Source organism: Pelophylax lessonae, assembly GCF_965119305.1.
Source record: "Pelophylax lessonae genome assembly, chromosome: 3".
NCBI lineage: Eukaryota > Metazoa > Chordata > Amphibia > Anura > Ranidae > Pelophylax > Pelophylax lessonae.
In genome coordinates this window covers 586,747,901-586,768,387 of record NC_138770.1, presented here as the reverse complement: position 1 = coordinate 586,768,387, position 20,487 = coordinate 586,747,901, and the positions used below count along the sequence as shown (strand labels likewise).

The following is a 20,487-nucleotide window of genomic DNA, read 5'->3' as shown; positions in this document are numbered from 1 at the left end:
CTCGTGTCTCTCTCTCTCTTGTCCTCTCGTGTCTCTCTCTCTCTTGTCCTCTCGTGTCTCTCTCTCTCTTGTCCTCTCGTGTCTCTCTCTCTCTTGTCCTCTCGTGTCTCTCTCTCTTGTCCTCTCGTGTCTCTCTCTCTCTCTTGTCCTCTCGTGTCTCTCTCTCTCTCTTGTCCTCTCGTGTCTCTCTCTCTCTCTTGTCCTCTCGTGTCTCTCTCTCTCTCTTGTCCTCTCGTGTCTCTCTCTCTCTCTTGTCCTCTCGTGTCTCTCTCTCTCTCTTGTCCTCTCGTGTCTCTCTCTCTCTCTTGTCCTCTCGTGTCTCTCTCTCTCTCTTGTCCTCTCGTGTCTCTCTCTCTCTTGTCCTCTCGTGTCTCTCTCTCTCTCTTGTCCTCTCGTGTCTCTCTCTCTCTCTTGTCCTCTCGTGTCTCTCTCTCTCTCTTGTCCTCTCGTGTCTCTCTCTCTCTCTTGTCCTCTCGTGTCTCTCTCTCTCTCTTGTCCTCTCGTGTCTCTCTCTCTCTCGTCCTCTCGTGTCTCTCTCTCTCTCGTCCTCTCGTGTCTCTCTCTCTCTCTCGTCCTCTCGTGTCTCTCTCTCTCTCTCGTCCTCTTGTGTCTCTCTCTCTCTCGTCCTCTCGTGTCTCTCTCTCTCTCTCTCTCTCTCTCTCTCTCTCTCGTGTGTCTCTCTCTCTCTTGTCCTCTCGTGTGTCTCTCTCTCTCTTGTCCTCTCGTGTGTCTCTCTCTCTCTTGTCCTCTCGTGTGTCTCTCTCTCTCTTGTCCTCTCGTGTGTCTCTCTCTCTCTTGTCCTCTCGTGTGTCTCTCTCTCTTGTCCTCTCGTGTCTCTCTCTCTCTCTTGTCCTCTCGTGTCTCTCTCTCTCTCTCTTGTCCTCTCGTGTGTCTCTCTCTCTCTCTTGTCCTCTCGTGTCTCTCTCTCTCTCTTGTCCTCTCGTGTGTCTCTCTCTCTCTCTTGTCCTCTCGTGTCTCTCTCTCTCTCTCTTGTCCTCTCGTGTGTCTCTCTCTCTCTTGTCCTCTCGTGTGTCTCTCTCTCTCTTGTCCTCTCGTGTCTCTCTCTCTCTCTTTTGTCCTCTCGTGTCTCTCTCTCTCTCTTTTGTCCTCTCGTGTCTCTCTCTCTCTCTTGTCCTCTCGTGTCTCTCTCTCTCTCTTGTCCTCTCGTGTCTCTCTCTCTCTCTCCTGTCCTCTCGTGTCTCTCTCTCTCTCTCTCTCTTGTCCTCTCGTGTCTCTCTCTCTCTCTCTCTCTTGTCCTCTCGTGTCTCTCTCTCTCTCTCTCTTGTCCTCTCGTGTCTCTCTCTCTCTCTTGTCCTCTCGTGTCTCTCTCTCTCTCTTGTCCTCTCGTGTCTCTCTCTCTCTCTTGTCCTCTCGTGTCTCTCTCTCTCTCTTGTCCTCTCGTGTCTCTCTCTCTCTCTTGTCCTCTCGTGTCTCTCTCTCTCTCTCTCTTGTCCTCTCGTGTCTCTCTCTCTCTCTCTCTTGTCCTCTCGTGTCTCTCTCTCTCTCTCTCTTGTCCTCTCGTGTCTCTCTCTCTCTCTCTCTCTCTTGTCCTCTCGTGTCTCTCTCTCTCTCTCTCTTGTCCTCTCGTGTCTCTCTCTCTCTCTCTCTTGTCCTCTCGTGTCTCTCTCTCTCTCTCTCTCTTGTCGTCTCGTGTCTCTCTCTCTCTCTCTCTTGTCCTCTCGTGTCTCTCTCTCTCTCTCTTGTCGTCTCGTGTGTCTCTCTCTCTCTCTCTTGTCCTCTCGTGTGTCTCTCTCTCTCTTGTCCTCTCGTGTGTCTCTCTCTCTCTTGTCCTCTCGTGTGTCTGTCTCTCTCTCTCTTGTCCACTCGTGTGTCTCTCTCTCTTGTCCACTCGTGTGTCTCTCTCTCTCTCTCTCTTGTCCTCTCGTGTCCTCTCATGTCTCTCTCTCCCTAAATGTTACTGTAGGGAATGGGATTCGGTGCACACTGCAGCCTTGTACCATAGGGTTAATGTTAGTGACACTGTAGGGATTGGGAAGGATGCTGGGAATGGAAATCAGGAAGCATGCCCGCAGCCTTGTAAATTTTAATTGCAGATACAGGGCACTGGGCAGGTCAGGGTTAATATGGTAACATCAATTACTCAGTGACAGTCAGTGTCAGTGTGGACTCGATCAGATTATACAGTGACACAGTCTCTCATAGTGGTGGTAGTAGGAGGCTGGAGGTGGACTAGTAGGAGCCTGGAAAGGAGCACAGCCGCATACATACATTACTCACTCGTGCACTGCAGCCCGCCCCACACATTCAGTGAGTCTTACTCTCCTCCCTAGTTTTTTCAATGGCACATTCAGGAAGCCAATCACGCCGTGAGTAGCGGCACAGCGGAACCAATCAGGTGTGCAGGCACGTGTGATTGGTTCGCTGTGCAGCTAATCACGGCGTGATTGGCTCCCTGAATGTGCCATTGAAAAAACTAGGGAGGAGAGTAAGACTCACTGAATGTGTGGGGTGGGCTGCAGTGCACGAGTGAGTAATGTATGTATGCTCACCGCTGAAGTGTCCTGGCTTCCCCTGCCTAACACGGAAGTCTGTGAGTCCTCCTGTCCTCCGAGTCCCTTCCCCCTGCCTATGTAAATATCGTAACCTCGGCGATATGAATATCGCCTACGGCCACAGAACGATAGTCGATATCTCGACTATCGTTCAGCCCTATTGTTCGGCACAAATTTATTCGGCCTTTTTACTTATTCAGCCGAACACCGAAAGTGCTTTTTTTGCTATTTTCGGCCGAATAATCGGTTGCCGAACATTCGGTGCATCCCTAGTTGCAACAAATGTAGCACGTGTTTGACAATGTCCACACATGTTGCCATCTTTTTACCATTAGGCCTCTTTCACACGGTCCGCCTCCGTAGGCGGATCCGTGTTGCTCAGCGGGGATCGATCCGCCATCCCCGCTGAGGCGGCGGATGACCGCTCCGTCTCCGCTTGCAGAGCGGAGAGGGAGGTGTCTCAGCCCCCGCTGCCCTCTATGGGGGATCGGATGAGAGCGGACCGCCTGTCCGCTCTCATCCGATCACTGAACGGATGGAAAAATAGGGTTTCCATCCATCCAGATTTCATGGACAGGATTGGATACGGATGGTAGCGGGTGTCAGCGGAGGTGTCTCCGCTGACATCCGCTGCCCCATAGAGCTGCATGGAGGAACTGACAGGCGGATCTGATCGGATCGCCCATGTGAAAGAGCCCTTATAGTTTTATTGGAAGGTAATTCCACACATTGCTACACAAGACATAAAATAAAATATATTGAACAATCCCACTCCTCAACTTAAACATTCTGGTTGTATTGTCCAAACTGATTTCCCCAGAAAACATAACGTGGCAATGTCCAAGCACAACACGCAGGATATAGTCTGCTTAGACCAAATAAAACCAAATCCATCCCATCTAGGTATTGTCTCTTATAGCCTCACTTTGATTTATGGACATATGGGTTCTAAGTAAAGACTTCTGTTTATCCCTTTTGCCAGTAGAATGATTGAAATTAATGGAGGGAAATAGTTTCAGTATATATTGTAGAAGTGCGAGGCCCTGCCATTATAGGAATTATACAGGGTTCGCACTAATGCAGAGTGCGGAGCGCCGAAGTGTTAGTGAAGAAAACCGTTTACAGCTTTCTCCAGGTTTTGTGATCCTGGATCGGAGCCTTGAGCTTGAAAGTTTCAAAGTCTATTGGGTGGGACAAAGCTTTCAATCATGTCCAGGTCTTGCTGGAGATCTGCAGGCTGTGCGAGTACACAGGTGTTCATATTAGTTATAAACCAGGAGCTGGCACAGCTCAGGGCCTTTGGTGTGTGCTCCAGCCAGGAGAAGTAAACCACTCGGGAGACATTATTCCATATGTGAGAGACTCCTTATCACATGACTGGGAAAGTTCGGTCAACAGAGTTGGCAGGACTAAGAGAGCTTAGGCAGCTAGCAAGTACAGGGGGCTGGAGGGGGTAGGGTTGCCATCTCATCCCTTTAAACCTAAAAACACAATAATTACACAGGTTCTGAGGCTAATTTAATGCAGATAAGGCACAAAAGTTTAATCACCACCTTGATTAACCACAGAACCAGTGTAATGTGTTCAGGTGTAAAGGGATGAGGTGGCAACCCTAGGAGGGGGTCTGTACAACTTAGAAGGGTGGGAGACCCAGAGGTTGTAGGAGATTCCTATCTAAAGGCCAGCTGTGAGCCCACACAGCGAGGTGCTGCAACGTAGGCTGAGTGAACCTGAAGGCCCCATTCACACCTGAGCAGAGCGATTTTTCAGGCGTTTATTTGCGTATTTTCACATGTGTGTTCAAGCTTCAGGTGTTTTTAACAGATAGCATTAGGGAGTTATTGAGTGTTTTTCCAGGGGTTCTAATTGAAGTCTAAAAAGAAAAAAAGAGGTTGAAGGATTGTAAGAGGTGCATGAAAGTCAGCCAGCCCCCAGTCTGATGTACTCACCCTCCAGTCTGTCACCAACCAAATATAACCTGTCTCTTGGTACAAAGAACAGGGGTTTAGTTGACACACATTTGCAAACGCATGTGAAAGCTGCAGAGCCACTTCACGGCACCCTGTTTTATCTGCAGTCCTAAGGGCTCTTTCACACGGTCCGCCTTTGTAGGCGGATCCGTGTTGCTCAGCGGGGATCGATCCGTGATCCCCACAGAGCCGGCGGATCACGGATCATATATATGTTCTATGATTTGGCTGAGAGATGCAATGTTTGTGTCACTAAAGGAACAAAAGTGACCATTTTCAAATAGCTACTATAAGGTCCCTCTTAGATGGGTGGTCAGAACGGATGGTTGAGCCGCAGTTTTACTGGCCAACTGAACAGTAAAATAACAGGTGGACAGGGCTGTTCACATGCACAGCTGTGACATTTTTTACTTGGAGTAGAGATTGAGAAGTGGCACTGCATGTAAAACTGTCCTATTAAGTTTAATGGGGCCATGCTGCAACTGTGTGAAATGCACACAGGGCAGTAGTGTGGGATTATAAGGTTAAGTTGGGCTTTGAGGTGATTGCCTCCTCACCACCTGTTAAATGCCCTCTGAAAAACACTTTAGTCACAAATCACTCTTCAGAGGGCACCTCACTCCCCTGGGAGTGTGAAAGAGCCCAAAGAAAGATCATCCTTTGTATGTGTAGAAGGTATAACTAGTTTGGGAACAGTATGGCAGGAGGACCAGTGATGACATGACAGACTCCTCTAACATGCCACTTCTCATCACTTTTGCTGTGTGTGCTATGCTCTGTGCTATAAAGAGAACAAGATGGTTAACCTTTCTTTCAGGCGAAGCTGGAAAACCCCTTGAATATTAATATTTCATTGGATATTCTATAAAAGGTCCCTCCTTAATCTTGACCTTGGAAGACTGTTTTCCCAGGGAAATCCTTAGTCCAATCCACCTGTGCCGTTATTCTTTCTGATTTTCTGTAGTATGTTGAAATTAAAGTGTCTATGTATATCTTCAAGGGCACGGTCTGTGTAATGTGAGCCAAGAGATGGAAATAGATGCCTTGTCTCTTGCCTTCAGCACTGTGCTTATGAATCAAATACTCTTAAAGTGGACCTGTCATTAAAAGTCACACTTCACATGAATCAATAGGAGTGCCTACTAGCCTTACCAAATTATTTTGTGCAAAAAGCGCTCCTTGACATGAATAAAACTACTGAACTCTTAAGTGACCTAAAGCTGACAAGATCATTGTCTGGCCATTAGGGGAATTGTGGGTCTTTAGGTCATTGGATACTGTAAAGAATGTATTTTTGCTCAGACATGCTGCTGTTGGGTCTTGCAGTGAGACTGTAGCATCAAGGTAAATTGAGGCAGCACTTTTAGGCTTAGTTAACGCATGCGAAACCTAGACCAGGGTTTCTCAACCTCGGTCTCCATGGGTTTTGCTGCAGTCTACCAGTTAGTCGCAGGTAAGCGAACTGGTAGATTGCATCCTCGCTGCTGACACTCTAGCATCACAAGAGTCTCCGCTGTTTCCAACTGCCTCGCTCCCTCCCCTCGCTCCATCCCTCCCTCGCTCCATCCCTCCCTCGCTCCATCCCTCCCTCGCTCCATCCCTCCCTCGCTCCATCCCTCCCTCGCTCCATCCCTCCCTCGCTCCCTCGCTCCATCGCTCCCTCGCTCCCTCGCTCCCTCCATCCCTCGCTCCCTCCATCCCTCGCTCCCTCCATCCCTCGCTCCCTCCATCCCTCGCTCCCTCCATCCCTCGCTCCCTCCATCCCTCGCTCCCTCCATCCCTCGCTCCCTCCATCCCTCGCTCCCTCCATCCCTCGCTCCCTCCATCCCTCGCTCCCTCCATCCCTCGCTCCCTCCATCCCTCGCTCCCTCCATCCCTCGCTCCCTCCATCCCTCGCTCCCTCCATCCCTCGGCCAATACGGAATGGCACCCTGGAACCAGGACTATCACATCTACTTCCCTGCGTCACTTGCCTGCATCACTCTGCATGAATTAGCAGAATTCGCTACCGCAATGTGCCCTACTATCCCCCCATGTACAGTACCCTTCTCCACCCCCACCACTCTGCCATTTGCAAACCGCCCCCCCCCCATTTATGTGCTCTGCCATGCTGACCCCCCCTCCTTGCTATGCCCTGCCGATTCAGCCTGCTCTTGGGGTAATTCAATCAACATTTGCTTTAAGGTCCTGTGCCATATTCAGAAAGTCCCACAGCTTTTTGACGGACAATGTGAAGCTCTGCCATACCAAGCTAGTCATCCAAGACTGCCATGCACAAGCCTCTATGGAACCCTCAAGGAATATGTATTTTATTGTGGAATGCTGGATGAGCGGATATGCTGGAGCTCCTAACAGTCCCCCATCCACACACTTGATGCAGATGGAGGTATCGTTCCCGCTAAACCTTTGTATTCGGAAAACGGGGAGCCTTTCCCACTGTCTGAATACAGTTGTCAATTTTTCTGGCTATAGGGAAAAAACCTCACAGGCTGTTTGTACACAAGTCGATCAATACAACCAGCGTGCCCATACACAGATCAAAATTGGTCTGATTCCTCCATGTATGGTCACCTTAAAAATTTTGGAATTGTCAATCATATCCTTTTGATGATTTTTAACAAAATATTCCTCACCTTTGTAGTCCCACTTCTGTCTTGTAAAAATTTGCTCCTGTCTAGGTTCCCAGAAGCTGCATAATACTGATTCACTGTGGTTTTCAGTGTGGCTTCCTGTTCATTTTAAACTTTAATGTGGTCTGCTTTTGCTTGGCTGTTGCATTCTTTAATTTAGAGAGACTTCAGTATGAGGTCTATTTTTCTTTTTCTTTCTTTTTTTTCTTTTGGAGTGCATAACTTGATTTTGCAACAAAAAAGTTACACCAATTGAGAACAAAATAAACAAATGTGTAACTACTTGATCTCCAGGAGATGTTACCCCCTTCATGACCAGGGTGTTTTTGTTTTTTGTTTTTTTTTGCTATTCAGCACTGTGCTACTTTAGCAGACCATTGCTCTTGTCATGCAAATGACATGTATAGCATTTTTTTCTCCACACAAATAGAGCTTTCTTTCAGTGGTATTTTATCACCATTGGGTTTTTATTATAAAAACAAAACTTTGGCAAAAATGTATTCTGCTACATTTCTGGTTAAAAATATAAATAAAATATCCCAATAAGGCTCCATGTACACGGGACGCTAAAAAAAGTCCCTTTAAAAATGCTGGAATTTTTAGGACGTTTAAAACGTCCGTTGTGTCGCGTTTGCACCCGCGTTTAGCGGTTGTTTGCTTTTAAAATCGTTCCTAGAGGCAGAAAAAAATCATTCCCCTTTAAAATGGAAAAACGCGAGCGCTAAACGCGGGTCATCGCGTTCTGCCGCATTTTTGCGTTTGAAATGCCGGGAAACACACGTTCAAACGCAAATAATTGCTTTCCAAAAAACATCCCTGAACTCAACTGCCTGCAAATGACTGTAAACGACCCTGTGTACATGGACAGATAAGATAACATAGAGGTGGGTTCAGGGGCTTCTGAAAAAAACGCCCAACTGCTCCTAAACGGCCGTTTACAAGTTGCAGTGTACATGGACCCTAAGTGTAAATTAATTGGTTTGTGTGAAAGTTCTAGCATTTACAAACGATATAAACTATACTAGAATTTATGCAGCTTTGATGCTATACTGGTAATGGCGGTGACTTATAATGGGACTGTGATAGTGTGGTGGACAATCAGGTGCTAAATAGACGATCGCTGGGAGGTACACTGACATCAATAGTGTCACTAATACAGTAATCTGATATAAAACCATACGCTATCACTGTACTAATTGCACTGGCTGGGAAGGGGTTAACTGTGCCTTACAAGTGTAATATGTGCTGCTTTTACTAGGAAATACAGCTGTTTTTTTTTTTTTCCCTGCTTTGCAAGAAAAAGAAACGGCCAGACTGCTGCTCTGTGCACAGTCCTGTGTGTTTGTTAAAACAGGACTCTATGCTGTGATTGGACACCGCTGATCAGCAGATCTTGGCCATAAATCATTGGCTGACACATGCTGACAAAGCCCTGCGGTGTTCAACCGCAGCTTGAGTAGGCAGGGGGTGCGCGCAACAAACCTGGAGGCAAGTTGGCAACATTTATAGTTAATGATGTGTATACATGAAGATGCACTCTGCTGACAAATTGCCTAGTCCGTGAAAATAGCTCTGCTGGTGTTTGTGTTTTTTTTTTTTTTGTCATCACAGAAGAGGACTAGTTGCCATACCCAAAAATATTGGCATTAAACTTGAAACACACCCCCTCATGATGTACTATTTTAATTAGATTTTCTTTTTAGCTTTTAACTGCATTATCAGTTTAGCATAATAAAGAAAACTTCAACTACTTTTACATATACACAAACTCTCACATATGCAGTCTGCACCATGTACAGGTACACCTGGAGGGTGCTGGCCTTGCAGTGTGGCAGTGATGTGGATGGGTTTATTATGAGCATTTGCCACTAACTTCCAATGCTGGGTTATTTTGCGATTGCTGCCACTGACACCAATGATGGGAGTTTATTTTACACCCTTTCTTTTCAGTGTGCCCCCATGGTCTATTTTGTCTAAAACACTGGAAAAAGTGTCACTCTATACACCATGAAGCAACACCTACTTTATTAGCCACACCTTTGGGATCAGTTGCATTTTTTTCTTTCCAGTCCCTTCAATGTGTTCCTTCTATTTTCAGTTGTTGGAAACAAGGAGGTTGCATCTTTGAGCTACTGAATTTTGTGCAGATAGGCTAAGGTCACTCTGCAAAAAATTGTAGCTTTACTTGCAGCTGCTGCTTCCCCTCTTCCCCCAGCCAACTCTGCTTCCACCCCTAGCATTCGTTACATTTAATATTGGGATCAATACTGTTAACTATTTTAATGTATGGGGGTATGTATCCCTTTGCTGTCCAGCCATGGTAAATAAATGTGCAAATGGTTGCCTCGTGAGGGTGCGAAGTTGCTTTAAAATGGCCTTCCCTTTGCGCTGCTCCTGCACGCTCACTAGTGTACCCATCAACGAGCTCTGTGATTGCTGTGTCAATCTGTGCAACCAGCCAGTGTTGCTAAATTTTAGCCACCCCAGTACAGTATCACCAGGCAGCCAGCCAATGTTCCTGATCACTAGCTACACTGGTAAATTGTCACCATACCAGTTTAGCCAACGAGTGTCCCTGGTGGCCACCACCAGTACATGGTCACCAGACCATTGCAGCCAGCACACAATACAGTATCACTAGGCCAGTGGAAACTAGCAAAAATGTTCCTGATCGCTAGCCAGACCAGTTCAGTTGTCACCAGAACAGTGTAATCCAGCAACCATATTCTTGATCACCCCCACACCAATGTGTTGCCTCTGTCTGCCCCCTGAACTGACACTGGCCTATTTAATGACCATGTATCTGCCTGCTGCCTGGACCAATCTTTTGCCTGTTTTCTGGCCAAATCTCTAAACTGATCTTGGTTGGCTTATTGCGTTTCTGCCTGCCCCCTGGACCCATCATTTGCTTGTTGACCACGTCTCTGCTTCCCACCTTAATTGACACATCTACTCATCCCACTGGCTGTTTCAGTGAGACACCAGTCCCAGCTATCTTCTTTGGGATGACTGTATTTCTGGAAACACAAACTCTTGTGTTCACCTTTTTGTTCAGACTTCTGGCCAGTGAACCTTGCTGCGGACACGTACCAGTAGGCTAGGCTCGATGTGTAGGAACAGGGACCACTGTTGGCGTTGATGCACTAAGCCATGTTCCCTGGCCATTCATACAGACGAGCATTCCAGTATGCGGTTTTTATACAATATTGGTTGATTTTTGTGATATACATGATGTAATGTCCGATACATAATCAGTCCAAACGTTGATGGTCTCGCACGTGTTGTATCCATACTCGGGAGGAGTAACGGAATGCGTTTTGTGGCGTAATACTAAGTATACCTATGCTGTGTGGGAATAGCTTATTCAATTTACAACATTGTGTAAAAAAAAAAATTGTGTCAAAAAACTGCTGTGCCTCTTAAAAAATACCATGGGGTATCTTTTCAAAATGTGCTCTTTTTGTGGGTATTTCTACTGTCCTGGTACTCTAGGGCCTCAAGACGTGATAGGTAGTCAGAAAATTAGATGCATACTATATACCCCTTGAAAGTACTCCCTAGAATTTTTGGGCCACTTTATTTGACTAGGTTGCTAAAAATCTCTTGTGTAGTTTCGCCATACTCGGGAAGAGAAGAAAAAAAAAAACAATTTTTGGGGTGTAATTGTAAGTATACAAGAATAGCAGAGGGTGTTTTGGGTTGTATTGGTAATACATTTCTCCTTCGTTCATTGATGGACTCCTCTCCTGATACTAGGCAGGAAAAAAACATGACTACGCCTATGGGGCAGTCCCAGGGGGTATACTCCCACTTCAGGTATTCAGTTTTTTTTTCTCTGCCTAGTCAGGGTTAAGGACCTAGTTCCTTGCTGGGATCTCTGGTCCTGGCATTTTTCATTTTAAATGAAATTTCTTTTCCTTTTTTTTTTTTTAATTATTTATGTTCCTGTGAGAACTACAATTAAGTGCCGGACTGGGCAACGAGCTGGATAATATAGATCCTTAGGGTCCCCCCAGTCTGGCCAGCGAGGGCCTCATGCGGCTTTGTGGCCACTACTTGGAAACTACGTGGGGCAGCCCCTGTGAACATGGCTGAAGCCACTGCCTCCCGTTTGGGCATTCGCCTTCCCTTCCGCTGCTCCTGGGTGGTCGACTCTGCTGGTGTTCGTGTCCTGGCGGCAGGAAGCCCTCAAAAATTTTAGGTCGCTTGGGGGACGGCCCCAGTGTGTCGCTGAAGCTCTCTTCCTTTGGGCACGAGGATCCGTGCAATTGCGGCTGGGCCCCCACAAAAAATTTAGGCCGCGGCCTGCTGGGCTATATAGTCAGCTTGGCACATCTCTTGGACCAGATGGCGCAACTTCATTTTGTAATGAGTTTTTCCCCCATTGTGTGGGGCACCTGCCTTGTTTCAGTGAGATTACCATGCCTGCACATCCGCGTCACGGCAGGCGGCCCCGTTTGAAGGGGGCTATGTCCTATTATGTCCTCCTATGGAGGGTGACCCCCCCCCCCCCTTTTTTGTTTTTTTGCGGGGTCCAATAGGTGGTCCATTTGTGGACCCTTGGTCGGTGTCCCCTTTGCGGGATCGCAGTCGGCGGTCTCCCTTGATTGTTTTCGAGGTGAGCTGAATATATAGTGACCCTACTGAGTCTGCGTCCACGCACCCTGAGTGCTCAGATAGTGCTGATGATGCCTCTGCACCTCTAGCCATACTTAATTAGGCACTGGTGTATGCACGGTTTGTGTCAGTGTGTGAAACTTTAAAAATGGAGGTTGCGGCTGACGCTGTGTCAGAGGCACCGATTCCTTTTGGCACCCACAGGCCCTCCAAAGCGGTGAGGGTGTTCCTCTTTACGCTTACCTTGACAACATTGTCAGAAAACAGTGGAGCTGTCCAAAACGCAGTGGTAGCTAGGCAGTTTTCCTTTGTGGTATCCTTATGAGGATTTACTGCATAAAAGGTGGACGATCCCACCTGTAGTGGACTCGCCGGTTTCCAGGTCAAATTGAGTTACCGTCATCCTGGTTGAGGAGTAGGCCGATAATTACTATGGCCTTGGTGTCGCAAACTCTAACCTAGTGGGCTAAGCTTTTTACGTCAGGACCTGGAGGGAGAATAGCTCCCCCCTGTCTTTGTGGAGTTGGCGGACCGGTTGATCTTTGCTAGAGAGTTTCTGGTGAAATGGATCAAGGATCCACAGTCTCTAGAGGTGGCTTCGCTCTCCGCCTCTTCGATGGGGACAATCCTTCTCCACCTCTACTTGACAGTTGTCTCCACCGAAGCCAGTCTGTCCGGGTGAGCAGGCATCCTCAGCACAGATGTGCTCAGGGGGTCTGGGCTCTGGCAGAGCCCACACTGCCGATTTAGTGTACTGGAACTCTGGGCGATCAGACTTTGTCTCTCTCATTGGACAATTGTCCTCAGGGCTGTCCGGTACTAATTAATTTGGACAATGCCACAGCTGTGGTCTGTCTATCGCCAAGGAGGCACAAGAAGTGACCTGTCGGCTTGGTAAGTAGCCGGAATTCTAAGGTGGTCTGACTGATTTCGTTCCAGCCCCCTCAAACTTCTGCCACAACTCCTGTGCAGGATTCAGGCAGAAGGGATTTCTGTCATTATTTAGTGCCCCAAGACTGACCTCGCCGTCTTGGTATGCTAATCTGTTACCGCTGGTCGCCAATGCTCCTTGGACTTCCTCTCTGGGAGGATCTGTTGTCCCAAGGACCAATCTTCCATCCAGCTTTACAGTCGCTGGCTTTAACAGCTTGGCTGTTTAACGCCATGTGCTAAAGGATGGAGATTTGTTTGAATAAGTGATTCCTACGCTGTTAAAAGCTAGTAAATCTGCCTCTAGGAAGATCTACCATCCTACGTGGAAGACGTACATTGCATGGTGGGAGTCTCTTGGGGTTCATCCTCGCTCCTTCTCGGTGGATCTGATCTTAACCCTTCAACGGGGGTGGAACAGAATTTGGCCTTGCGTACCATCAAGGGCCAGGTGTCAGGTTTTGGCGGTCTTTTTCCAATGACCTTTAGCTACACACTCCCTTGTGCTTAGCTTTTCTTCAGGGTGTCCGACATTTGGTTCCTCCAGTGCGGGCTCCGTTGCTGCCCTGGAATCCTAATGTGTTGCTTTCAGCTCTACTGAAGCTTCTCCTTGAAAATATTTGAAATGTTTCCCTGTTATGCTGCCCCAGAAGGTGACCACCTTGGTGGCCATCACCTCTGCATGCAGGGTGTCTGATCTGACGTCGTTATCCTGTCGTTCACCTTATAGTGGTTCATAAGGATAAGGTGATGCTTTGCTTCTGTCAGTCATTCCTTCCTAAGGTGGTCTCTGACTGTCTTTTGAATGAAGACCTTGTGTTGTCTTCCCTGTGTCCCAGGCCTAAACATCCGAAGGAAATTGCCTTGCATGTCTAGGATGTGGTCTGGGCAATTAGGGTGTACCTGGCAGCTACGGAGTCTTTTAGGAAGTCACTCTATTTGTGGTCACAGTCGGACCTCACAAAGGGTTCTTCGCTTCTTCTGTGACCATTTCCAGTTGGATCAGATGTTGGTTCAGAGGCCTATTGCATCAGGGGTCAGGTTCCTCCTTTCCCTGTCTAGGAGCACTCTACTAGGGCGCTTAGTGTCTCCTGGGCTTTCCGTCATCAAGCATCAGTGACTCAGGTTTGCAAGGCGGCCCCCTGGTCGTAAGGGCGCGCTTTTACAAAGTTTTTGTAAAGTGGTTGTGTTGACATCTGCGCATGCTTCTTTTGGCCGCAAGGTTTTTGCTGGCTGCTGTTTAGAGGACCTGGTCCTCTTTGAGAGTGTATTTTTTTTTTTTTTTTGGTGAGCTCCAATTGTTTATGGTTGAGCTCCATGTTACCTGGTTGGCTATGGTTAGCCTTGGCAATTTTTTTCTGCTCTTTCCCACCCCTCATGTTTGACACTGCTTTGGGATGTCCCAATGGTTAAGAGGTATCAGGAGCTGTGTCCGTAAATGAACGAAATAGGAAATGGGATTCTTGACTTACTGTAAAACCCATTTCTCTGATAATTTATGCATACAGCACCCATCTCTCTATGGAGCTGTTTTTTTTTGTTTTTTTTTTGTTTTTTTTTCTGACCCAGCTTGTAACAAAACAGAGTACCTAAAGCAGGAAGTGGGAGTATACCCCCTGGGACCCCATATGATGACATATGCGTCATCATTTTTTTTTTTTTTTCTGCTTAGTGTCCTACTCCTGTAAGGGACAGCATACACCCCATGGTTAAAAGGTTTCAGGAGCTGTGTCAGTCAATGACCATTAGAGAAATGGATTTTACGGTAGGTCATAAAAAAAAAAAAAACTTGTGACCAAAAAAATGAAAAATTATTTTTAAATGACTCGCCATGCTGATAATAAAATACATTGGAGGGTCTACTCTTCCACATGTGGTCATTTTATGGATCTTGTAAACAATTTGTGGAAGTGTAAACAGTAGTCAGGAAATCAAATGCAAAACATTTCAGGTGCTTGTTAGATTTTGGGCCCATCTATACATCTAGGCAGTGAAAAGCCTCACATGTGGTATCTGCATCCTCAGGAAGAGCGGAAAAATGTGTTTTGGGGGTGTAACTGTATGTATGCCTATGCCATGTTGTGCGAGAAATAACTTGTTAGAAGAAAAAAATACGTTTTTTTGATTTTCTTTTTCAAAAAAATTGTGGCAAAAAATTCCAACTTCAAAAAAACCCCATACTTCTTACTAAATACTTTGCAAATTGGTCATTTTGGTTGCTTTGTACATTTTTGGCATTTATTTTAAGGCCTCCAAGTAATGTGATGGGTGGTCGGAACATCAGGATGTCTTACTATCCTATTTGGTAGACCCTAATGTTACACAGACTGCTGGTTCACATTGGTGTGATTTTCTTATTTTTCGCATAAGGGAAATCAGTCAATGGTGCCTGTTAACATCAATGCAACTCTGTGCGTTGGGATTTTTGGAAATGGTTCCTGTGCTACTATGGTGCGATTTCAGAGCAATTCGACTCCATAGAACATGTTATCACATTTAAAGTCGCACTACATAATTACACTGAAAAGTGCATCTAGAGCACATCGCAGTAGTGAAAACCGAGCCTAAATAATTTACACTTTTTTTGTGTAATGTATAATCCTCAAACTTTTCAAGAGTTTTGATGACCTGAGGAGTTCAAGATTAATGCGCCTCCCCCTGAAATACAATTTTGTAATCTGCAGCACAGTAACATGCACAGTATGGTCCAGTTTGAGGGACATTCCAGATTTAGTGCCGGTTCACATTTTTGCGATCAACAGAGATTGCATGTAATTCGGAGCGCACTGCTCATAAAATTACATGCAATCTCTGTGCGGTGCAAATTCAGCCTAACAGTTTATATGGCTGAGTTCGCACTGCAATCGCACCTAACACGCACATGACGCTTTTTTTGGTCCGCAGCAGAATCTGATCGCATGGTGGTTCACACCAGTGTGATTCAATTCTGTGCGAACTTTCAGATCGCACTGCGATATGCGAACTGATCTGGGGGTGTCGTTAACTTTTAATTGACACCCCCAGCGTATCGCATATGGCAGTGTGAACTGCCAGGGGTGCGGTTGCGATGCGGGAACATGCTGTATATTCGCAGTGTTCCCGCATCGCACAAATGTGAACCGGGACTTGAGTTTGAATCTTGTTTTCAAAACAAGCTAATGAAAAAAAAAACCTCATAAAACCCCCACGACAGACCAAATAGTGTTGTAAAATCTTCTTGCACTCATTCAGTACCCTCCAACTGTGCCTGCATAGAATGACCGATGATCTGCTTAGCTTGTCCACATTAATTATGCCATGTGATCATGTGGAATTAAGCAAGCATTAGTGGTTGCCTGTCTGCTTAGTCTAGGGGTTAGCGTAGTTCCAAGTGAGCCTCAGTTTTTACTGTTATGGCTGGCACTGGCAGAAAACTAGGTAATTGGACTTATTTAACGTTTTGTCTCTGTCTGCACATACTTAAACAGCCGGTCAGTACGAGCAGCAGAAACGTTTTTTGTTGCTTTTTAGCTTTGGTCCTGATTTTTCTAATTTTTTACGGCTGCATAAACATTCCATAGTAATATGTACATTTCTTTTTTTCTTGTAGTCGATGCTGATGAGATCAAAAGGCTAGGAAAGAGGTTTAAGAAGCTTGATTTGGACAACTCCGGATCTCTGAGTGTGGAGGAATTCATGTCTTTACCTGAACTGCAACAGAACCCTCTCGTGCAGCGAGTAATAGACATATTTGACACTGATGGAAATGGAGAGGTAGACTTTAAAGGTAAGATGTTTTTACTGCTATGTTTTAGCCCTTTTTAATGTAATCTGTACAGATGTAAACATAAGAAGTCTGGTTTATTGAAGTTTATATAATACCTTTTTTATAATGTGATTTTGATTTCTTTTTTAATGTTTTGCTGGTAAGTTTTGTATTTTTCTTTAAATTATCATACAGAAAAAAGTTGTGGCTGCCTTCAGAAAAGGCAACCTTAACCTGAACAAATTAGTGTCATAGCATGCTGTAGATTAGGTTAGAGGAAAAAGGCCAAGGTGATTTACCGCCTAAGAGTCTTTACACGTAAGACCTATTTGCTACTTTGTTAATGCGCACATCTTTGTAATTACGTTTGCCTGCAAAGACTAGTATAATTCTTGGACCTATGTGGCATCATTTAACCCCTTTGTTTGAAGTGCACCTGGAAATATTTTTACACAACTATCGAATGTACAGATTGCTGCTTTTATATAGTAAGGTTTTGGGCTGCTTTGGGTTGATATTTGGTTAAAAAGCAAAGCTTCTCTTGTTGGGGGGGGGGGGGGGGGTGGGACATTCCCCTCTGGGTGATCGATGTACTTTTTAGGAATTTTAACAAACTGTTGCGGCTTCCGACTTGAAGAAATAGCTGTTGGTGCATCATAAATATGAATGGGAGTGACTTTCATTATTGAACAGTTGCTGCATTTGTAGGGTTCTAATAAGGAAAGTGGCGGGGTCTGAATCTCTTTAGATGGGATTACCCTAAGAGTATTGCGACAAAAGTAAGATTTCTGTTGCAGAGGATGCCTAAAATTTGATTTGTATCATTGAGTAAATCACACAAGCAGGAAATTACATTTCTAGGGGCGTTCATTCATACACTATCTGTGTACAAAGCACCTCCAGGTAGCCATATTGCATTTTGTAGAAAATTACATCGCTGCAGATTGTGACGAAAGTGGGTGTCTGACCCCTGCCCTTCTCACCAACCCATGACAAAGGACTGGCCAATCTCAAACCGCTCTTGTCACTTTCGTAACAATGCCACTCTCAGCTGTACCCTGCGCAAATATTTTCCAGCTTGTGGGACCACAATGTAGGTGCCAGCAGCCTGAGGGCGGTTGTCACTGGGTTAAAGTGGTTCTAAAGTCAGAAGGCTTTTTTTCTTTAGTGCATTCTATGCATTCACAGAAACTTACAGTGACTTACCTTATTTAATATTGTAAAAAAATTGAAGTTCATTTTAAAAGTAACAAGTTATTTAACAACTTCCTTACCGCTGGACGTCATATGACGTCCAGGGCTTTAAGTAGGGATATCTGAATGATGCCTGCATTTTCTTCACCTTAAGAACAAGCATGATCGTTCTTACAGGCGGGGGGAGGGAGGGGACTCCCCCCCCGCCCTCCAGTGCTTCTGCCGTGCAAGCCGGAGAAGGAATCGGCCTCCGCCGGAAGTGTACCATAGAGACTGCGAGGACCAGATGGTCCCCGGTAATCTCTGACTCTCGGAGGCCCGGGTGCGAAGTGATGACGTCACGCCTGGCCTGGCAGTTTCAGTACTGCACTGTTCACGGCATTCAGCTGAGATCTTTTTTTTTTTTTTTTCTTTCTCTCTTCTTTAGGCTTTCTAGCCTGTAGGAGAGATCTGAGGTCTTATTGGCCTCAGATCTCCCTATAAGAGGACCTGTCATTCACTGATCCTATTACAAGGGATGTTTACATTACATTGTTTTATTCTGTGTTTATTCTTTAGGTCACTGGTAGCTAAAGTGCCTGTTCACACATATGCGATGTCAGACATTGCATGTGATTCGGAGCGCACTGCTCTGCAAACCACATGCAATGTCTGTGCATTGCGAATTCAGCCATACAGATTGTATGGCTAAATTTGCAATCGCATTCCAACCAAAGTTGCACAGGACCCTTTTTTGGTCCGCAAATGCGATCAGATTCATGTGCGAACTGACAGTTCGCACTGCGATATGCCAACTGATCTGGGGGTGTCGTTAACATTGTATTGTTTTAAATAACAAACATGTTATACTTACCTGGTCTGTGTAATGGTTTTGCACAGAGTAGCCCAAATCCTCCCTTTCTCTGGTCCCTCTTCGGTTCTCCTGGCCTCTCCCTCCTGTGGAGTGCCCCTACAGTAAGCAGCTTGCTATGGGGGCACCCAAGCTGCTGCTCTGTGTCCATTCAGACAAGGATCTGTGGTTCGGCCCCACCCCTCCCTCTCCTCATTGGCTAACTGACTCTGACAGCAGCGGGAGCCAATGGCGCCGCTGCTGTCTCAGCCAATGAGGGAGAGTCCCGGACAGCCGAGGCACTCGTGTACATCGCTGGATCGAGATGGGGCTCAGTTAAGTGTTAGGGGGGTTGCTGCACATAGAAGGTTTTTTATTTTAATGCATTAAGATAAAAAAAAAAACTTTTGCCTTTTAGAATCCCTTTAATCTAAAACACAGGACTGGCATTATGTTAGACCGAATGAGAATATACAGAAATAGGACATTTCTTTGTGTCTGAAGGTCTCATTTATTCCTGGTATAGCAAATAGCTGGTCACATTTAACTGGACTTTTTCATCGCTTGTCCAATCCAGTTCTGAGTGTCAGGAAAATACCCCAGCATAATCCAATCGCTGTAGGATGTGTCAAGGCCGATGATCAATATCACATTCCATGGTAAGTAGATTGTGTTGCAGCTACCTGTGTGGATATAAATGCTGGAGTATCTTCCAGATACTTATTAGACCGAAAACAAAAGTGGCTTGGGGTGCCTGCAAAATGTCTTCAACATTACAGAAGTCGTCTGTGTGACTACTATAACCGACATTTAAGGTGAAATCACACTTTATGCAGTGACATATGTTTTACTGCATGGTAAAACGTTTGTCACCACAGGGAAACACAGGATACAATTGTTTCCTATGTGTCACATTCACACTGCACTGCTACTGTAGACTCCAATTCAGGCGCTAAAATGACAGCACCTACGCCCCCTCTATAATGAAGGGCAAATTACACATGGGGGTCATAGAGCAGCTCTGTGGGAATGATGCACAAGGATGGGTGCTCAATATATTATCACACATACAATAACCACATATAAACGCTAGACATATGCCGGTTTTCGGTAATTCGATATATCGCGGTATTGCATAGCCACGGTATTGTTATTGTAGCATTTTTAAAATACCGAGTTTATCTGCTCCTCAGTCTGACTTGTGAATTGATACATTTCAGTGAGCTGGATGACTCATTCACTCACACAGCTCTCCCAGTAACTATAAACAAAAATGTTTACATTGTATCTTTTCCTTCCCTCTGCCAGGGAGAAAGGAAGTTTAACCTCTTAAAGACTGGACCTTTTTCTGACAATTGTTGCTTGCAAGTTAAAATCAGTTTTTTTTGCTAGAAACGTACTTAGAACCCCCAAACATTTTATATATTTTTTTAGCAGAGACCCTACAGAAAAAAAATGGCGATTGTTGTAATATTTTATGTCACACTGTATTTGCGCAGCAGTCTTTCAAACGACTTTAATGAATAAAAAAAAAAAAAAAAACGTAACAGTAAAGTTATCCCAATTTTTTTTTTTGTTACACAGAGAATCGTGAGAGAATCATGATCTTTATTCCAAGCTAAAAAATCGTGATTCTCATTTTGGCCAGAATCGTGCAGCTCTAATATATATATATATACACACGCGCATAGCAGCCCACATTACATTATTATATAGCCATCAAGCAGTGTCTGGCCTACCTGGTGATGACTGGTCCTGGCGCTCTGATCCGATGGCCTGGTCTTTAAAGGGGCAATTCCTTGCGATCCAGAAGTGGTTAAACCTGCAGGAGGACCGGTGTTTTTATCTATTAATGACTTTACTATTGCTTTAGGCCTGGTTCACATGTATGCGGGTTGGTGGTTCACATGTATGCGGGTTGGCGGCCCACATTTGCACAGGCATAGCAGCCCATTGATGTGAATGGGCTTGAGCTGCTATGCCTGCGTTTTCAGCTGAAAAAAGGTGCATGCAGAATTTAAAAAAATGCAGTGGCCATGAAATCCATCCTTCTTTTGCA

At 45.6% G+C, this 20,487-nt stretch overlaps 1 protein-coding gene across 1 annotated transcript in view; it reads left to right on the top strand.

The window, feature by feature from the left end:
• PPP3R1 (protein phosphatase 3 regulatory subunit B, alpha) overlaps nucleotides 1-20,487 on the top strand; it is a 119,656-nt gene that overhangs the window by 73,766 nt on the left and 25,403 nt on the right. The window contains exon 3 of the mRNA XM_082251361.1: nucleotides 16,250-16,426. Within this exon, the coding sequence (XP_082107487.1) occupies nucleotides 16,250-16,426 (177 nt within the window). The remainder of the gene's footprint in view (nucleotides 1-16,249; nucleotides 16,427-20,487) is intronic.